This window comes from Narcine bancroftii, chromosome 12 (genome assembly GCF_036971445.1).
Source record: "Narcine bancroftii isolate sNarBan1 chromosome 12, sNarBan1.hap1, whole genome shotgun sequence".
In the NCBI taxonomy this organism is placed as follows: domain Eukaryota; kingdom Metazoa; phylum Chordata; class Chondrichthyes; order Torpediniformes; family Narcinidae; genus Narcine; species Narcine bancroftii.
Genome location: NC_091480.1, coordinates 30,581,354 through 30,598,328, shown reverse-complemented (window position 1 = coordinate 30,598,328; position 16,975 = coordinate 30,581,354). Strand labels below are relative to the sequence as shown.

General features: G+C 40.8%; 1 protein-coding gene across 8 annotated transcripts in view; it reads left to right on the top strand.

The window, feature by feature from the left end:
* myo15aa (myosin XVAa) overlaps positions 1-16,975 on the top strand; it is a 248,907-nt gene that overhangs the window by 143,658 nt on the left and 88,274 nt on the right. For all 8 annotated transcript variants that reach the window (XR_011347622.1, XR_011347621.1, XR_011347624.1 and 5 more), the window contains 12 exons: positions 335-407; positions 2,817-2,999; positions 4,530-4,642; positions 4,887-4,979; positions 7,166-7,288; positions 7,962-8,026; positions 9,030-9,203; positions 10,582-10,663; positions 12,756-12,912; positions 14,048-14,141; positions 15,678-15,813; positions 16,303-16,424. Coding sequence is in view for 4 of the 8 variants with exons in the window: in XM_069907177.1 (XP_069763278.1) it covers positions 335-407; positions 2,817-2,999; positions 4,530-4,642; positions 4,887-4,979; positions 7,166-7,288; positions 7,962-8,026; positions 9,030-9,203; positions 10,582-10,663; positions 12,756-12,912; positions 14,048-14,141; positions 15,678-15,813; positions 16,303-16,424 (1,415 nt within the window). In the remaining 4 variants the exon portion in view is untranslated. The remainder of the gene's footprint in view (positions 1-334; positions 408-2,816; positions 3,000-4,529; positions 4,643-4,886; positions 4,980-7,165; positions 7,289-7,961; positions 8,027-9,029; positions 9,204-10,581; positions 10,664-12,755; positions 12,913-14,047; positions 14,142-15,677; positions 15,814-16,302; positions 16,425-16,975) is intronic.

Sequence of the window (16,975 nt, the reverse complement as noted above, 5' to 3'; positions counted from 1 at the left end):
AAAAAGTCATTTGAACCACTTTCTGCGCAGTCAGTTCTTAGTGATTGCATTTCATAGAGTTCTCAACACTCTTGTAAGGCACACCACAAGAAACTATTCTCCCAACTCATCATTATCCCCTGCTTTAAATCATTGCTGAGAACCTCTCTATGACAATTGATGATGAATTTACACTGAGACTTTCAGTTACTGATTGCTTGAGGTGGAAATTATTTGTCTCTATGCACGACATCAAACACTTTATCATTCAAAACTTTTCTCAAGTCTAAATGAGGTATCCATGTTGTAAACAAATAGACAGAAAGTTAAGTATCTCCTTATACATTGCTTCCAGGCAAGAAGTTCCTGTGCCCAGTGAATTCCTGGACGACAGGAGAGGAACTAGGACGAGATCTCTTGCGGAACAGGTAATCTTAGTTTCAGCAGGAGGAAATTAGGGTTTTGGGTCAGGTGATAATGCTGAAGATTTTCTCTTGCAAGACTTTATGTCCTAGAAATGGGTAGCACGGTTAGCCTAGCGGTTAACGCAATGCCATTACAATGTCAGCGATCACGCTATCTTTAAGGAATTTGTACGTTCTCCACGTGTCTGCGTGGCTTTTCCCTGGGGGCTCTGGTTTTCTAAATGTAGTGGGGGGGGGTTGTAGGTCAATTGGGTGGCACGAGCTCATGGGCCGAAAGGGCTTGTTACTGTGCTGTATGTCTAAAATAAAATTTAAATTTCATCTGTAATACAAAATTTACTTACATTGTGCGATTGGATTGATGTGAAAAAGTATCAGGTCAAAATAAAATCAGAGATTTAATGAGTGGATCTCGAGGTTTGTAATTTCCCTTCTGGGTCCACCGTTACTGCACTAATGAATGGAGGAACCTGATTACGTGCAGAGGTAACTAGCAATTCACACTTCAACATTCTTTATCCATCTGTGTAAGGCCCGCAGATGACTTGGGTTAGCATTCTGAAGCATGCTTTCACAGCTCATGCAGACCCTATTTCAGCACGGACTTATCTGATTAGGTTCTAGGCCATCAAATCATGTGCCAGAAACTTACCTAAGGTGGGTGCTTTTTTGATAGCTCTTCTCGTCCCCTTTGCCCAGTCCCCTCCCTTGTCATGACACTTGCACCCTCAATCTGTCACAAGCTCTACCTAATTAATATTTTTCTATTCACTCAAGAGACGTGGGCTTCACAGACTGATCTAGCATTTAATTTCCCACCCCTAACTGCCTTCCTTCCTGAACTGCTGGAGTCATTGCGATGTGGGTATACCCATAATGTTGTGAGGGAGGAAATTCCAGGATTTTGACCCGGCAACATTGTTGTGTTTGGTCTTTCCCAGCCTGACCCACAAGTTCCCAATTTTCCTGCTCATGATCTAATCCTTCCCAATCAATTTGGTTCACTGGAGCTGATCAGGACAGACCCGTCAGAGGAAGCAGCACGATGCTCAAATTGTACATTCAAGAAGGCAGGAAGGAGTGGCCCTATGGCTCCTCAATGTTAACTACAGATCATTCTGTGAGGAAATGTCCTGCCTATTGCTGACTACTTCTATCAGTGGTCTTCCACGTTTAACATCACATGAAAGAGTGTAAGGGCAGAGAATACACTCTGGTGGGGAACTTTAATGGCCATCAAGTAGAATTTTCTACTGCACCACCAAGAACTGAGTTGATTGAATCCTGAAGGATGCAGGTGTTGAGTGAACCAACTACCTACTTGATCTCATCTTCACCTCTCTGCCTATTGTGGATGCGTCCATCCATGATGGTTTGAGTAATCATTTAGGGAACATCCTTCAATGAGTTGTTTGGCAGTACCATCACGCTAATTGGAATAGACTCCGAAGAAATATGGCAGCATAAAATTGTAGAAGTGTGGAAGGGCTTGCTGGACATAGCACTAGGCATGCTTAAAAAAGAGGTGCCAATCAACATTATGGACGTGTGTTTTAAACTGTCCAAGTACCGAATTCAGTCTGTGAAGGCTGCCTTGGCGGTAGCCAGGAAGTCCGACTCCCAACTAAATATTTCACAATGGAATACGGAGATACAGAGTTGTATTCCCCTGGAGAAAATCACATACAATTTAAGGAGAAAATATGACACATTTGTTAGGGTATGGCAGCCTTATCTGCAACATATAGGTGCACAGATATAGTTACACCCCTTCTAAATAGAAGTAAGATAAAAAAAATCTGTGCTAATAGTGGAACAATTGAGATAAATGAAGTGGGTCAGGGCGCAGATGACATGTTCTTGTTTCATATCTTTTCATTTTACTTTATGTTGCTTTGGGTTTATATTTGGTTCCTTTAAGGGTTGGTGACTCTGTAGATTTTTGTTTCTTTATGTTTGTTTAATTTACATAATCTTTTCTTTGTGGTATTAGGGTATGGAAGGGAAGGGAGAGGGGTGGGCGGGGGAAGAAAGGACTCTGAATGTAATATATCATTGTTGGGAAAGATTGTATTGTCGTTTAGATTTGTGTGAGTCTTGGAAAATCAAAAATAAAATATTCAAATAAAAAGGAGTCAATCTGGGAAATTGCAACATTGCACTTCATAAATTTTAAACAGCAAAAAACTGCTTGCAATGGACAGAGGTACAGATTTTCCCCAGGTATCACAGATCCATCATCCTGCAATGTATGAATGTTAAAATGTCTTCTTTTTTTTTAACCAGAAGTGTTGGGTGGATGATCCATCTTGGCTACCTCCAGAGATTCCCACCACCACAGAAACCAGAGTGAGTCTGTGGCAGGTGTTGAGTAATGAAGGGAAAATGTTCATGACCTCATTTTCCCTGCAGGGATGTTACAGAAGGTGGGCAAGGCTGGACTGTGGCAAGGAAGGATAAAGGCGAATGGACAGAACTTGGAGGTCACGACTATGTAATGGACTTGGTGTCGGACATGGAACTCCCAACAAATTTTCCAAGGCAGAAATCCTTCTTTATAATTTCTTCCAAGGAAAAGACAAGGAGTCGAAATGTGTGGGTATTTGTTGGGCGCAACATCTTGTGATCTGTTTTCACCAGGTTTAGTGGAGGAGATTAAACCCCTTTATGCTGAAATATACATACATGATAACACATTTTCATGGCAGCAGAATTAGGGAAATTGTATAATGGTTTATATTGAGTCTCCACTGAGTTCTGAAAGTAGTGACATAGCAACTTTTTTTGGTGCCTTCCATTTTCCACACAATCTTGTTACAAGCCCAAAGGACCCCAAAACCCAACAGCAATAGACATGCACCAAGACAAGTAGTTACTTAAACAAAATCTGTTTTTAATTATCTTTAAAGATGAAAACAGAATCAAATCTCTATTAACTTAACTAGCTTTAACCCCCTTCTAATTCTAAGTGCACGTGTATGTAATGTGTGTGTAAATTTAAGAAAAGTTATTTGGTTCACAGTTCAATCTCACTTCTCATTCTTCCAAGTTCATTGGTTGTAGGCAATTCTTATACTGTGCACAGAATTTAACACGTATAAAGTTCACCAGGCTTTGGTGCTCGAAAGGTAAATGTTTACCTTTCAGGAAGGTTCTTGTAGGGTTTGCAGAGAGAGATTTGTTGTTCCAGGATTTCCACAACTGAGGTACCACCATTAGTCACCTCAATGTCTTGCTGATGAAACTTGCCCCATCAGGGTTCTCCAGATGATAACCTCTTTCTTTCAGGCTATCACAAAGTTCCTTTCTGTTCCAATTATTCCAAAAAAACCCATCAGACAGATAGCACTTTCAACCATCCACTGCTCTGGAGCTTTCTGTTCCAACAAGCTTCCTGGCGTGCACTGTTCAGCTGCTTTCAGTGTCACACACACACTAGCTGAGAGAACTTGTTGAGTTTGACTCCTCTTTCTCTCTCTCTCTCTCTCTCTCTCTTCAACTGCCAACTGCCAGAAACCCCATGTGACTTTCTCACTTGCAAAAACCCCCCACCTTCTTCAGCAAACCACAGGAGTTCTCCTTCTTGGTCAAGCTGTTGTCTTGGGTAAACAAAACCCAGGATTAACCTTTCTGTGAGCACTCTGTAGGTACTTGCAAACAGCCAGTTTGTCTCCTCCAAGACAATGGTCTACTCATTTCATGATGTCATTTCAATTAGCACCTACTTGTGAAATGTGAAATGTGCATAAAATTCTCCATTGTTTCTGCAATGTTACTGAAGATGAATTCTTAGTATTTCAAATAAGATCTATTTTAAAATGTGTGCATGTATGTAACCCACTCTAATCTTACCAAATTCCTCCCAATATTTATCCATTACAATATTAACATTAATACTGTAATTGGTTCTGTTATGGAATATACAAATAATGGCAGGACAGCAGTGACATTTTAATGACAAATATGACATTTTCGGAGTGATTGCTTAAATGTTCCACAGCACTGAATTGTCATTAGAACTGTTGCCCTGTGCCCCACCAGGAAGATAGGCTGACTGATTGCTAATGGGACTTGATAAGAGTTGTAGATGTCCATTTAATAACCAGTCTTTATATTCCTGGATAGAGTTTTTGGCCACGGTTTTGACTTGGATGAAGATATTCCCTCACCCCCTGGCACGCAGGCACCCATCTTAGTCCCAGACTCAGATAAATGTCTTGCAGAATCCATTAGAAAAGGTAAGATTGTGTTATACGATGAGAGTTGCTTCAACATGTGGTATTTACTTTCCAAATCCTGAAATTGAACCATTATCATCTGTGATTTATGTAATTGTGATTACTAATTATGACAACCTTTGTTCAAATCAACAACGGCCACCATGATTTGGTGATTACTACTCATTGCGATTATCACCCCATTTTTGGTTAATGTACTTGAAGCAATTGTTTTTGGATTATTTTGCCTTCCTGTCTTCAATAGATTCTGATACCTTCAATGAACGTCGGTCTCAAAAAGGACTCGATCGTTATCTTGATAGTCTGTTTGATCCTGTTTTATCTTATGAAAATGGGGTAAGGACATTCAGGCATGTTCTAAAAATCAGGTTGGATGCTACTTTCTAAAAGCTTTGATGATGTGGTCCAATATGTCTACTTCCCCCGAAACCTGAGGAAACTTAGTACAGATACTCCCTGACATATGTTCGAATTCCATTCTGGAAGGCCAGTTGCATATCAGAATGGACGTATGTTGGAACTGCATACTTAGTTTGTTAGTCAACGTCTGTAGGTTGGACATGGCCATCTTAGTTCCTGTGTGCATGTGCAAGTCTTCAGGAGGCGCAAGCGAGGTGGGTTCACATATGGAGTTCAGTTGGTGCACATGCGAGAGTTAAGCGCCCTAACGATATTGAATTCACCCCCTTAACTCTCGTGCATGCGCCAATCAAACTCCAATACATGAACCCACTGCGCAAGTGCCACCCAAAGACTCGTGCATGCACACAAGAATCAAGATGGCCACGTCCAGCCTATGAACTCTGGGATGTTGACTAACAAGGTAAGTACGCACATTTTGGCTCTTACCTGCCCTGTGTCCCTGTTAGAGTTTGTCAAATACAACATAAACTGCATAAATTTTATATTTTTTCTTTTTCGTATGTTGCATAAGTCGCAAGTTGGAGAGTACCTGTATGTTGCCTGCATCCCTTAACCACCTCTTCAGGTGCACATTGAAAGTGTCCTGAAGAGTGCATCACTGTGTGGTACAGGAATTGCTCTGCCAAATATCACAAGAAACTGCAGAGAGTGTGAATGCCACTCAAACCATCACACAACCACTCCCCTCTCCCCTCCATCCAGCTGCCTTGGAAAAGTGGCCAACATATTAAAAGGCTCATGCCACCCAGCTACACTCTCTTCACCCTCCTCCCATCAGCATTGTTCATGAGTGTGAGATCACACACCACCAGGTTGAAGAAGGTCAGCTTCTTTTCAGCCAGTATCAAACTCCTAAATGAGCCTCACACCAATAAAATTAAGTTGTATTTGCTCTGCACTAACTCATCTCTATTTGTAATTCTGCACTTCTCTGCTGTGTCTTACTTGTTGGACTATGAATGGGATGTCTAGGTGGTCTGCTCGCAAAAAAGGTTTCTCACTGCACTCTACTTAACGTGACAATAAACCTGACTTGATGATGGGTTTGAAGGTAGTTTGCAAACCTTGTGGCTAAATTATGAGGTGACTGGGACACAACATTAAAATTTCCTATATCAAGATTAAAACTTAAAATGTATCTTATCCCAAAGAACCTTTTCAAAGAATAGAAAACTTGGGATAAACTGATGTTGCAAGGGCAGCAAAGCTCTAGAAAACTCCACAACAAAAGGCAGTAATATGCTTGGCAGCATATTAACAGCAAATCAAAATTATTCCCAAGCCACTCCACACGTTTGTATTCTGAGATGTTTTGGAAATTTGTGTCACCATGGATATTTGGGATATTCTGGAGTGTGAGTAACCCCCGTATTCTAGAGGATAGTAATGGCACCCTAGTACTCTTGTTTGTTTTCAGATTAATCTGGAGGATGGTCAGGCTACTCCTGTGTTCTGATGGTATTTGGATTGCATCAGTAATCTTGTTGGTGTTCAAATTTGGCCCTGTAACTGGAGTGTGTCGGGCTTATGCCTTTATGTGTCTCATATTTTCTTATGCCATAGAAGGGGACCACTCTCCCATTGAGTCTATGCCAGCTCACATTCGCTTCTTTTTTTTCTCTGAAACCTACTCCCTCTCTCGCATCCACTAATGTAACTAATATTAACGTATCAACAAGTATCTTAGGATGAGGGAGGAAATCAGAGTGTCCAGTGGAAACCCACAAGAACATTAACAAAGATCATTCAAAGCACTGGGAAATCCCTTTAAACTGTACCCTTCTAGACTACCAAACAACCGAAACAACTAAAGTTTCAAATGTTAAAACATGAAAATATGCAACAATATCATTGCACGTATTAGAACAATTTCATTAACGTGAGCTGTGGAAGCGATTGACATGAGATTTCATTGAGATAGGTGTGTGGTGCAGTTTGATTTGTTAGCTGATTTAAATTTAGGATAGATCTAATGTTAATGAAGTTGGGTTAAAAGAATAGCATTTATAATTTTTCTACTTCTTTGATGAGTTCAGTGTGGGATTTATTCATATGGCAGGTATTGATTTAAAGTACTTTGTTCCTTCTTCCCACTTTTGGATTTGGAGCGAACTTCTTTAGTGTCAAACAGAATGAAGGGAGGCGGAAAGGTGGGACCTGACAATGGAGATGGATCTCAGCTGAGCCATCAGGGACTTGCCGAGATGCATGGAGCCCAGCAGAGTGAGTACCTGCAGTGTTGTTTGTGACTTGCTGTCTGTAAAAACTTTACTTGATGTGTTCTTTTCGTCAGAATCAAGGTAAAACAATAACATTTGCACCATAAGTAATACCAGGTCTCACAGAAGTACCGGTACTCATCTCTGAACTGATTTGTAACATCAGTAAATTTACTCAAGGAACAAGGAGAAACAGCCAGAATTAAAACACAAAAGTCTACAGACACTGAGGTGGAAGTAAAAACACGGCGCTGGAGAAACTCACCTCGTCAAACAGTGCACTTTATGTAGCAAAGATAAAGATACATTACCAATATTTTGGACTTGAGCCTTCATCATGGTATGGAAGTGAACCTTGATGAGGGGCTCAAGCCCAAAAGATTGGTTATGTGTCTTTATCTTTACTACATAAAGTGCACTGTTTGACAAGGTGAGTTTCTCCAGCATTGTGTTTTTACTAGAAACAGCCAGAGGTTCATGTTGAACTAGAACTACCCTCCTCCCATCTCAAAATTCTGTCGGCCAGAAACAAGCACTGGATACAGAGCCTTCTGCTGACAACAGAATCCAGCCCGATAAACCTTCCCAGATTTTTGCCGTGTGAATACAAATAATTTAATATCTAAGTGTTTGTTTGGAATTTAATGAGTCAGTTGTTCTTTAATTTTATCTTCCAGGCTATGATCCTTCTCAATTAAATGCCCAGCAGCAGGATTTTATTAACAAGCAAGCTTATCTTCTGGTGAGTTGCAGTTTAATCGTCTTAATTGGTAACACTGAGCAATTTAAAAACTAGAAAAACCCAGCATTCCCAATGGTCAGTAATTAAATAGATTCAAAATTCAATTTATTGTTATGTAATCAATACAATACAATATTACACGGAATTTGTTTTCATCTGCCGTAAGTCAGACTGATTTGCCATCGGCAGAAATTGCCTGAAGCACCTCTTACAGTCAGAGAAAGAGAAGCAAAAGAGTCCCCTCAGAGTCACTAAGTGTCCGTGGATTCGCCTCCAGTGCTCCCGCAGCCTCCACAGCCACATAGAGGCTAGTCCAAACCATTGGCAACCCGAGCTCCAGATCCGAACCTCTGAAGTGATCAGGAGTTCTTCAGTGCCGTCAGCACTCTCTCCACATCCCTGTTCCGATACCCCCTTAAGTCTGTTCTTCAGCCAATTTCCAGCAGTCTGCAGCCCAGTGTGAATTCCTCAACTGCAGTGGCCAGCAACCCACAAGGTTCCTCACCTCGAGTTAGCCACAGAACTAACTTGGTCCACCTTGGTCCTCTCTGCTTCTCCTTCTCAAATGTGAGTTGTTCTCCCCGTTTTCTGGTGTCCTGCGCCAGTTCTCTGCTTCCTCAGAGTCTGCAACCTCTCGTGGCTGCTGCCAATCCATTGTGAAACTGACCACTAGCTATTCCAATATTGAGGGGAATATCCTTGGCCTGCGTCCCTGATGAAGAATACCCAAAGCTCTTGCTGTTGATTGCTGTCTGATTCTTGTTGCAGTGCTGTCCTTTGACACCTGCAGAATAGACTCACTACAGAGAATTTCCACTAAGCCGCGTTGCCAAAGGTGTGTTCGTGTAAAAGAACACACAGTATTCTGATTCAGAATAAAGAGGTCAACCGAAACAAGCTAATGTTTGACCAAGTTGTGCTAATCAGTGGTAACATAGACCCAGCCAAATGCTGACTTTTGGATTAAAAAAGTTTTTTTAATTCTATCTTTGATTGACAACAGGCCCAGCAAATGACTATGCAGGCTATGGCTCTCCAACAGCAAATGACCAATTCCAGCCCCACAGGCACCCTGCAAAACCGTGATCCAAGCTTGAACCATAACTACAGTACTGCCATGAAAACCACTAACAGCAATCCTCATGCACTCAACCAAACATTGGGGCTCCCTCTTCAGGTAGGTGCACCAGTTTTATACAAGGGGTTGGTGTGTGCAAGTGAACACGGCTCCTCAGGTCTGATTCATCGATGGGTTTCAGAATGGAACGTTTCATACAATCCCATCTTTACCCTGAGAAAGCTGACAATGGCAAGAGTGCAGATATGTCACTGGGAAATCTGGACTTAAACCTTCTGCAAAAATTGTGGTAGGTGGCAACTGTCACCAAATCTTTTGCCTATAAATCTCACTTTTAATCTTAATTGTCTGATGCTTGCAGTCAATGACTTCTCACTATAAGCAGACCAATAATGTGAATGCACTTTGGATTCTGAATCTACAACACGTTCACATTCTTATTTAAAACAAGAGCTATCGGTCGAGTGGTTTACTATGGTTTGGCATCTTTTTCTTGAAATTATTTGCTTACAATTTGATTTCAAAGCTAATTGCAAATTCTGCCCTAGTTGCATGATGTCCACTATTTTCATTTGGGAACATGTGCAAAATGTAAATCGGTGCAAGAAGGGATAAGAAGAAGGAGGATGCAGAGAATCTGAGAAGGAGCTAGAAAGTCAAGGAGCATGTAACAAGATGTAATAAAAATTAACTTATTTTTAGAGGGTACAAGAGCATGCAAGGCGTCCAAGAAGGAATAAGAAACAGGAGGCTCCCATGTCATCAGTTTAAAAAAAAAGCAAAAATGCACACTGTTTCACAGCCCCTCATTTTACTTAACAGTCAACAAAGCGTTTCTGAGCTCCAGTCAAAGTTGTGGCAGATGTTACATAAACAGCAGAGTGATAAATGACTAGATGATATGTTAGTTGTCGTAACATTGGCAGATCATTAGGAATAACACCATTTCTAAAAATAAAAATGGGATCTTATTTTATAAGAAGGCAGACGAGTCATCAAGACATCAAATCTGAAAGATTACATTTATGACTTTAGTACCGTGTCTGACCTATCGCATCAAAGCTCTGATCAAGCAACAATGCTTTAGTGCTCCACCTACTCAGAAGGGAGGTGCACAGAAATCCATTGGAGCCACACCTTCAACACTGCAAAACTCACTAGGTGTTCCCCTTACAATAGTCTGGAATTCTCTTAATTCTGCCCTTCACCAGTGTGATCCTCGGTCGTTATTGCCCTCCAGCCTTGTAGCTTCTGCTAATAAAATGCACAGGAGTATTGGTTTGGATTAAAGCCTCAAATTGTGTCTCAAACCCACTGTTGTGGCTGAGAGGTGAAAATAAAGCCACTGACAGGTGAAAATAGAGCCACTGAAACATAGCCAACATAAAGTTGATTTTTTTTCATATCTATAAATTTTTCCAGATTAAAATGATGTTTCTCTTGGAAGATTAAATTATTTCCCCCAATTGTGTTACAGAAAAATGCTGCCAAGGAAGATTTAATCCAGCCAGTGATCTCCCATCAAGCTGCCAAAGGAAAGCTAGCTGTCAACATGCCCAGTAAGGTCTCCTTCATCATTTGAACTAAAGTGCCCACTTTTAATGGATTTTATAATTATCTTAATTATAAAGAAGGTCCTGGTGATCAGTGGGATCAGATAGCTGTATCTGATGTAACTAAGTAGTAATAATGAAGAAAGATAAACACTGTACCTAAGACAGAAATTTTTACCGTGAATAGAAATAAGTGCCTGTTCCCAAAACAAATAAGAAGCTGTAATCAGATGAGGCTGTGAAGATTTTGTACATAAATTGTATGTAATACTCTAGATGTGATCTCACCAAGGTTCAACATAATTGTCAAAAAGACATATTGACACTTGGGATTCACAAAAAAAGACCAATGTGCCCTTTGTCATTCCAAATTTTGTACCTGCATATTAACTTTCAGTGACTTCTGTGCATTCACTTTTGAACATCTACATTTCTCACCGTCAATAAAATGCTAACATTTCCATTTCTTCCACTGGTGAAAAACCTCATTTTTTAATCGCTGTACTCCATTTTCCATGTTTTTCCCAACTCAATCAGCCTGTCGACAACCTCTTGATGACAATCATTCCCTTTAACATTGTGCCTTCAGCAAACTTGGAAATGCTATATTTGGTCCCCTCTTTCAAATTGTTGATGCTGTTGGGGCCCCAGGTACTAATTTGCCTCAATCTGCCAGCCTTACAGTAAACAGTAATCAATCTACAATAGTACATTATCCCTGGTTACCTGTACTGTAAGCTTATTAACCAAATTCCTATTTGGGACATTGTCGTCCAACAGACTTTTGAAAATCCCAATACACACATCCATTGATTCCCTAGCATCTACTCTGCTATAAACATCATCAAAGAATTCGAGTACATTACTCAAACAGGTGATATGTGTGAGGTGGGGTAAAATTACGTTGTTGTGGAGTAGATTTACATAGGTCAGCACAATATCATGGGCTGAAGGGCCTGTACTGTGTTGTAATATTCTAATTCTGATGATTTCCCTTTTATAAATCCCTGGTGACTCTGCCCATTCATGACACTTTTTAAGTGTCTTGATATGATACCTTTTATTAATCCACTGTAGGATTAACAATCCATTCATTTTCCTTATTTGTGCCAATATTTGCTCTCCTTCGATCTGCAGCAATCATTCCAGAATCTGTACCACTCTGAAAGAGCCAATTGTCTACTGTGCCCGTAAGCCTGGGCATGACGAGCAACAAGCTGATCTGAGGCCAGAAGCTGTGACAGTGAACTGAACACTTGCCAGTCATGGGGACTTTGACCACGTTCAGCAGTTTAGTTGAAGGAGAATCTGCTTTGCATAGAAAGGTGGTTACCTTGCAATCATGTAAGGAAACCAGGGCCTTTCAGTCGCTCACGTTGCATTGGCAGCAAAATGCAAAAATATCCTTGAGTGATGTCTGCCCTCTGATCCTTTCCTATCAGGCTCCTATTCTGACCTCCTGCAGCTCTGGCTCTCCAAACCCAGAACATGATCAACCTGGAAGAATTGAGTTCCACTCGGATGGCTGCATCAACCACTGGTGTGCTCTGCAGGCACCCTGAACAGTATTGTGGAGTCGAAATTCATCCTTTGTAGCAATAAGCTCGAGATATTGTGTTCGATTTCTGAAATGTGGTTCCATTGAATTTCAGAAGTGGTGCACATCGGCGGCTAAATAACATGTTTTGTGTAATCAACCAAGGACAGATTTCTACAGCACACTTTTCTAGGCATGGGAGCTCAATATTGAAAATGATATATTCCTTAGAAATGACATTTGGGATTTTTATCAGTTTGTCTCTTTCTAGACTAGAATCAATTTTTTAAATATCATGCTTTGATTCCTTACCATAACAAATTCAATTTGTTTCCATGTTTAATAGTCTCCATTCCAGACTATTAAAAACAACAAACAAAATGGATCCGGTTCAACCTCTCTCATTGTCTCTGCCTCTCTGAGTGGGGACAATCCATAAACACTGAATTATAAATGGAAGTTCATTATACCACATTTTAGTGTTAAGCTGCATCATTTAAAACTGTTTTTGCCAATAAATACCACACACTTTTGTTCATTAATCCTTTCTCTATAATTCAGGAGTTTCCCAAGCACCAAAACTCAACATTGCATCAGAAGACCCAGTTCGTCACACCACATTGAATTCAGAGCACTTTTCCCAACCAACACACAATATCAAGGACATTATAAAGCAATACGAGCAGCCAGAAACTTCCAAGCAAGCTGGGCTAATCAGGTAAAGTTGAACAACGCACTGCCACAACTGTGGGGCTTATATGGAATTGTTGATGGCATATGCCACCTTACAAGTAACAGTGGGTACTTACACCCCACCAAGTGCACACCAATTGTGGCACGAAGCCTTAGATGTTGGACTGTGTCATGTGGTTCAAGGGTGTGAGTGTGCACTGTTATCCATAAAATCTCCATTATCCAGAATTCAAGCAACCAGCAGCCTCAAGTAACTGGCCAAAAAAAAGTAGAAAATAAACATAAAAAATACGAACGTTTAAAATTGACTCCTCCTACCAATCAGTTCGCCAATCACGCAACATGCATTCTCAAGCGACCGGAAAATTAACTTATCTAGCATCTACCCAATCTCTATAGGTCCCGTATACCAGGGGTTTTACTATATTAAGAAGGACTCTGACAGGGCTTTTCCCCATATCTCTTGAAGCCCTCCCTAATGAGATACTTGTCTATTTCTTGTTTAAATACTCCCAGTGATCTGGCTTCCACTGCTGTATGTGGCAGTGAGTTCCGAAGATCCATGACCCACTGATTCTACCATTCATCTACACAATAGGGTCAATTTGCCAATTAGCCTATCAATTGTCACATCTTTGAGATGTGGGCGACACAGTTTAACAGTTAGCCTAACAATGTTTCAGCACCAGCGACTCGGGTTCACATCCAGTGCTGACTGTATGGAGTGTGTACTTTCTCCCTGTGTCTGCGTGAGTTTCCTCCGGGTGCTCCAATTTCCTCCCACCATTCAAAATGAATGGAGGTGTTGTAGGTTCATTGGACGGCACGGGCTCATGGCCCAAAAGGGCCTGTTACAGTGTTGTATGTCACCTGGATAAAACCTTTGCAGTTACAAAAAGAATGAGCAAACTCCATTCAGGCAACACCCGAGGCCAGAATTGAACCCACCTCTCTGACACTGTGAGATTGCGCTCTACTAGCTGCCCCGCTGTGTGGTCCTTGAGATGGAAGACAAAGTTAACTTGGTTGGGCTATTGGGATTTTACAAAATGGCTCAATTCTTTGAAATATCATACCCAAAAATTGTTTAACTTTCACGACTGCAGATTGTGATGAGCTTAACGGTTGGATAAGGATAAATAATTGAGTTTCCCTTTTAGAAAAGAACGTGGCAAGATATTCACCAGGAAGGCAGATCCCCATGAAGAGGCCATGTCTATCTTGAAAGGAAAAAAAACGCTGTATGTATCTCAGGTAAGGTAACTCTCCAAATATAGTCAATTTCTGAACCTTTATTGTGCAGTTGCTGGCTTTCTCATTTGAATGAGATGGATTTCTTGCAGTTGTGTGAATGAGTGAATTTCCTTGCTCTATCTGTTTTGTAATTCTGTGAGATTTCTTATCCATTATTGAGGGTGAGAGCAGAGGCATTTGTCATGACCATTGATGCCAGGGCTGAGAGGAATCATGAGCCAGACCTTTGAGTTGGAGCTGTGTTGATTTTTAAAAGAATCATATGTTAGTCAACTAGATGTGCAAAGTATTATCCTGCCGCAGAAAAACATTTTGCCCAAAGGTATCAGAACCAGCTATGGAACTGGGAGAATAGATCAAAGGCTGTATATCCTGAATTGGGTCATTTATTCCCTCAAATCCTTCCCACCATTGACAACACATAATTTAAAAATATTGGAGGGAGGTATTTCAAACTTTACCTTTAACTCTTAATGTAAATTTAGAGCCTAATCCTTTGGTTGTTCTTTTTGGTACAACTGGAGAGGATGATATTCTTTTTATATTTTGCTTGAGAAAAATTGTCATTGGCCCATTTCCTTTGGAGTTATGAAACCGTGCACATAACGAGTCAATGAGGTATGATTAAAACAGTGGTTTTCAAACCTTTTCTTTTCACTCAATCCCTTACTAATCACAGAGCACTTATGTATTATGGCTACGTTATGTGTTTTATAGTTTGGTGAGTTATCTAATCGATCATTAATATTATGCATTCCTTAAATGTTTTGTATATGCATGCTTTATTTGTGAAAATCAATAAAAGTCATGTCAAAATCATCACCAATTGCCTCCAAGAGTGTAGTTTCAATACCACTCAAGGAGCCAGACATCATCCAGAACAAAGTTAGATTGACACCTAACTGTCAAACCTAAATATTCACTTCTTTCTCAACCAGTGCACAGTCTTCTGCAGTGTGTACCACCTACAAAGTGTGTTACAACAAGTGGCCAAGGGTTCTTCAACAGCACCCTCCAAACCCATAACTTTCACCAACTCAGACCAAAGGGAAATCACCAATTAGACTCTATCCTCACTTGGAAATATGTTGTTTGCTCATTATCTTTGAACTTAAACCTAGAACTCACTACCCAAAATCACTCCAGTGGCACAATCATGAACAAGAGGACAGCTTACCACCCCTTCTCAAAGGCAGTTACAAATGGCCAATAAATGATACACATTGATCCTAATGTGGCCAGAGCCCACCTGCTAATCCTTAACACCTCACAGCTCCCTTCCCACCTTCATCTGCCTCATTCACCAAATTCTAGACACACCCATACCCAGTATACCCACTCCACTTCCCTTCTCTCTTTATCCCAATTACCCTCTCAGCAACCAAGCAGGTTTGGGACCATGTCACTCTGATGTCAGGGTTTTGGGGAAAGTACTGTAAGTTTGATATTCTATCCAGAGTAAGTGGTTATTTTGATGGAGAAAGGGAAGTTAAATAGCTGGAATCCTTTCTCATTGTTTATACTTCATTAAAACAGAAACCCCAACCTGCTCGATCAAAAGTAAGGAGTTCAAATGAAACCATAGCCATGGTGAAGCCAGTTGGTGGCTCAGCAATGAAAGCCAGTAGCCGTCCAACACCAGGTGCCTTTGCCAGGCGTCCTCTATTCTCAGGTCAGTAATAGACCATACAACTCTATTTACTTTGCAGGGTACTACTTCTGAAGAATATAATGTGCTTCTCCCTCAATTTATGCAGCACATTTCCACAGTAGGTAGTTGTTCTACATAGTGATTGTACATGAACCTTGCCATGAGGTTGGTGAGAGAGCAGAACACAGGCAAAATGATTCACCACGAAAACTTTCATCTGTGTCCCTTCTGTTTTTAGTGGTGTATAATTATGCACCTCAAGGCTTCCCACAGAAGGATTATCATCCAAAATTGCACGTCTAAGTACATTAGTATAGATTTCAATAGGTGATCAATTGGACATCAAAGGTTATTCAAAGAGTACATTTCACCTTTGTGCATTATTATGGTGCGCTAACGCTGGTTGGTGTATTTCCATTCTTACGCTTCAGAAAGTCATGAAATGTGTATGAGTTGCCACAAAGAAAACAGAATTAACTACTATTTTCTTGCATTTTTTTTACTTGCTAGCCTCAATTTCCAGAGAGTTAACAGGAAATGATGAGAGGATCCAGACTCAACTGCATGGGCAGCCTTGTGAGGCCTGCTACACCTACAGTAATGTGCCCTGGAATATCTATGCCCGTAAAGAGGTACGAAGGCCAAAAGTTAGCTTGATCACCAGACTCTACTCATGAAAGCTTAATTGAGATCAAGATCTTCAAATGCGGCATTCACTGAACTGTGTTGTCAAGTTTCCCTGCATAATGCACCCTGCGTCATTTTATAATACAGTATTATCTTGTGATCTTTTGCCAGTACTGTTATCGCCAGCAATTATCCTTGCAGATGCTCTGTGGCATAACCATTCAAGCACTCTTAAAGGGATGTACCACAAAAATCTCTCACTACTGGAGAATGTTGTTACTATTAGTGTAGCAATTAATGTATCGCTGTAGCGTAGCAGTTAGTGTAACGCTGTTACAGCACAAGCAATCAGGGTTCAAATCTATCGTTGTCTGTGAGGAGTCTCCCTGTGTCTGTGTGGGTTTCCTCTGGGTGTTCTAGTTTTCTCCCACTGTTCGAAACATACTGGGGGTGTAGATCAATTGGATATAATTGTGGAGCATGGGCTCACGGGCTGAAATAGAGCCAAAAGGAATGGTGTGCGAGAGTGCTTGCAGAAATTTGGAGTGACCTGGAT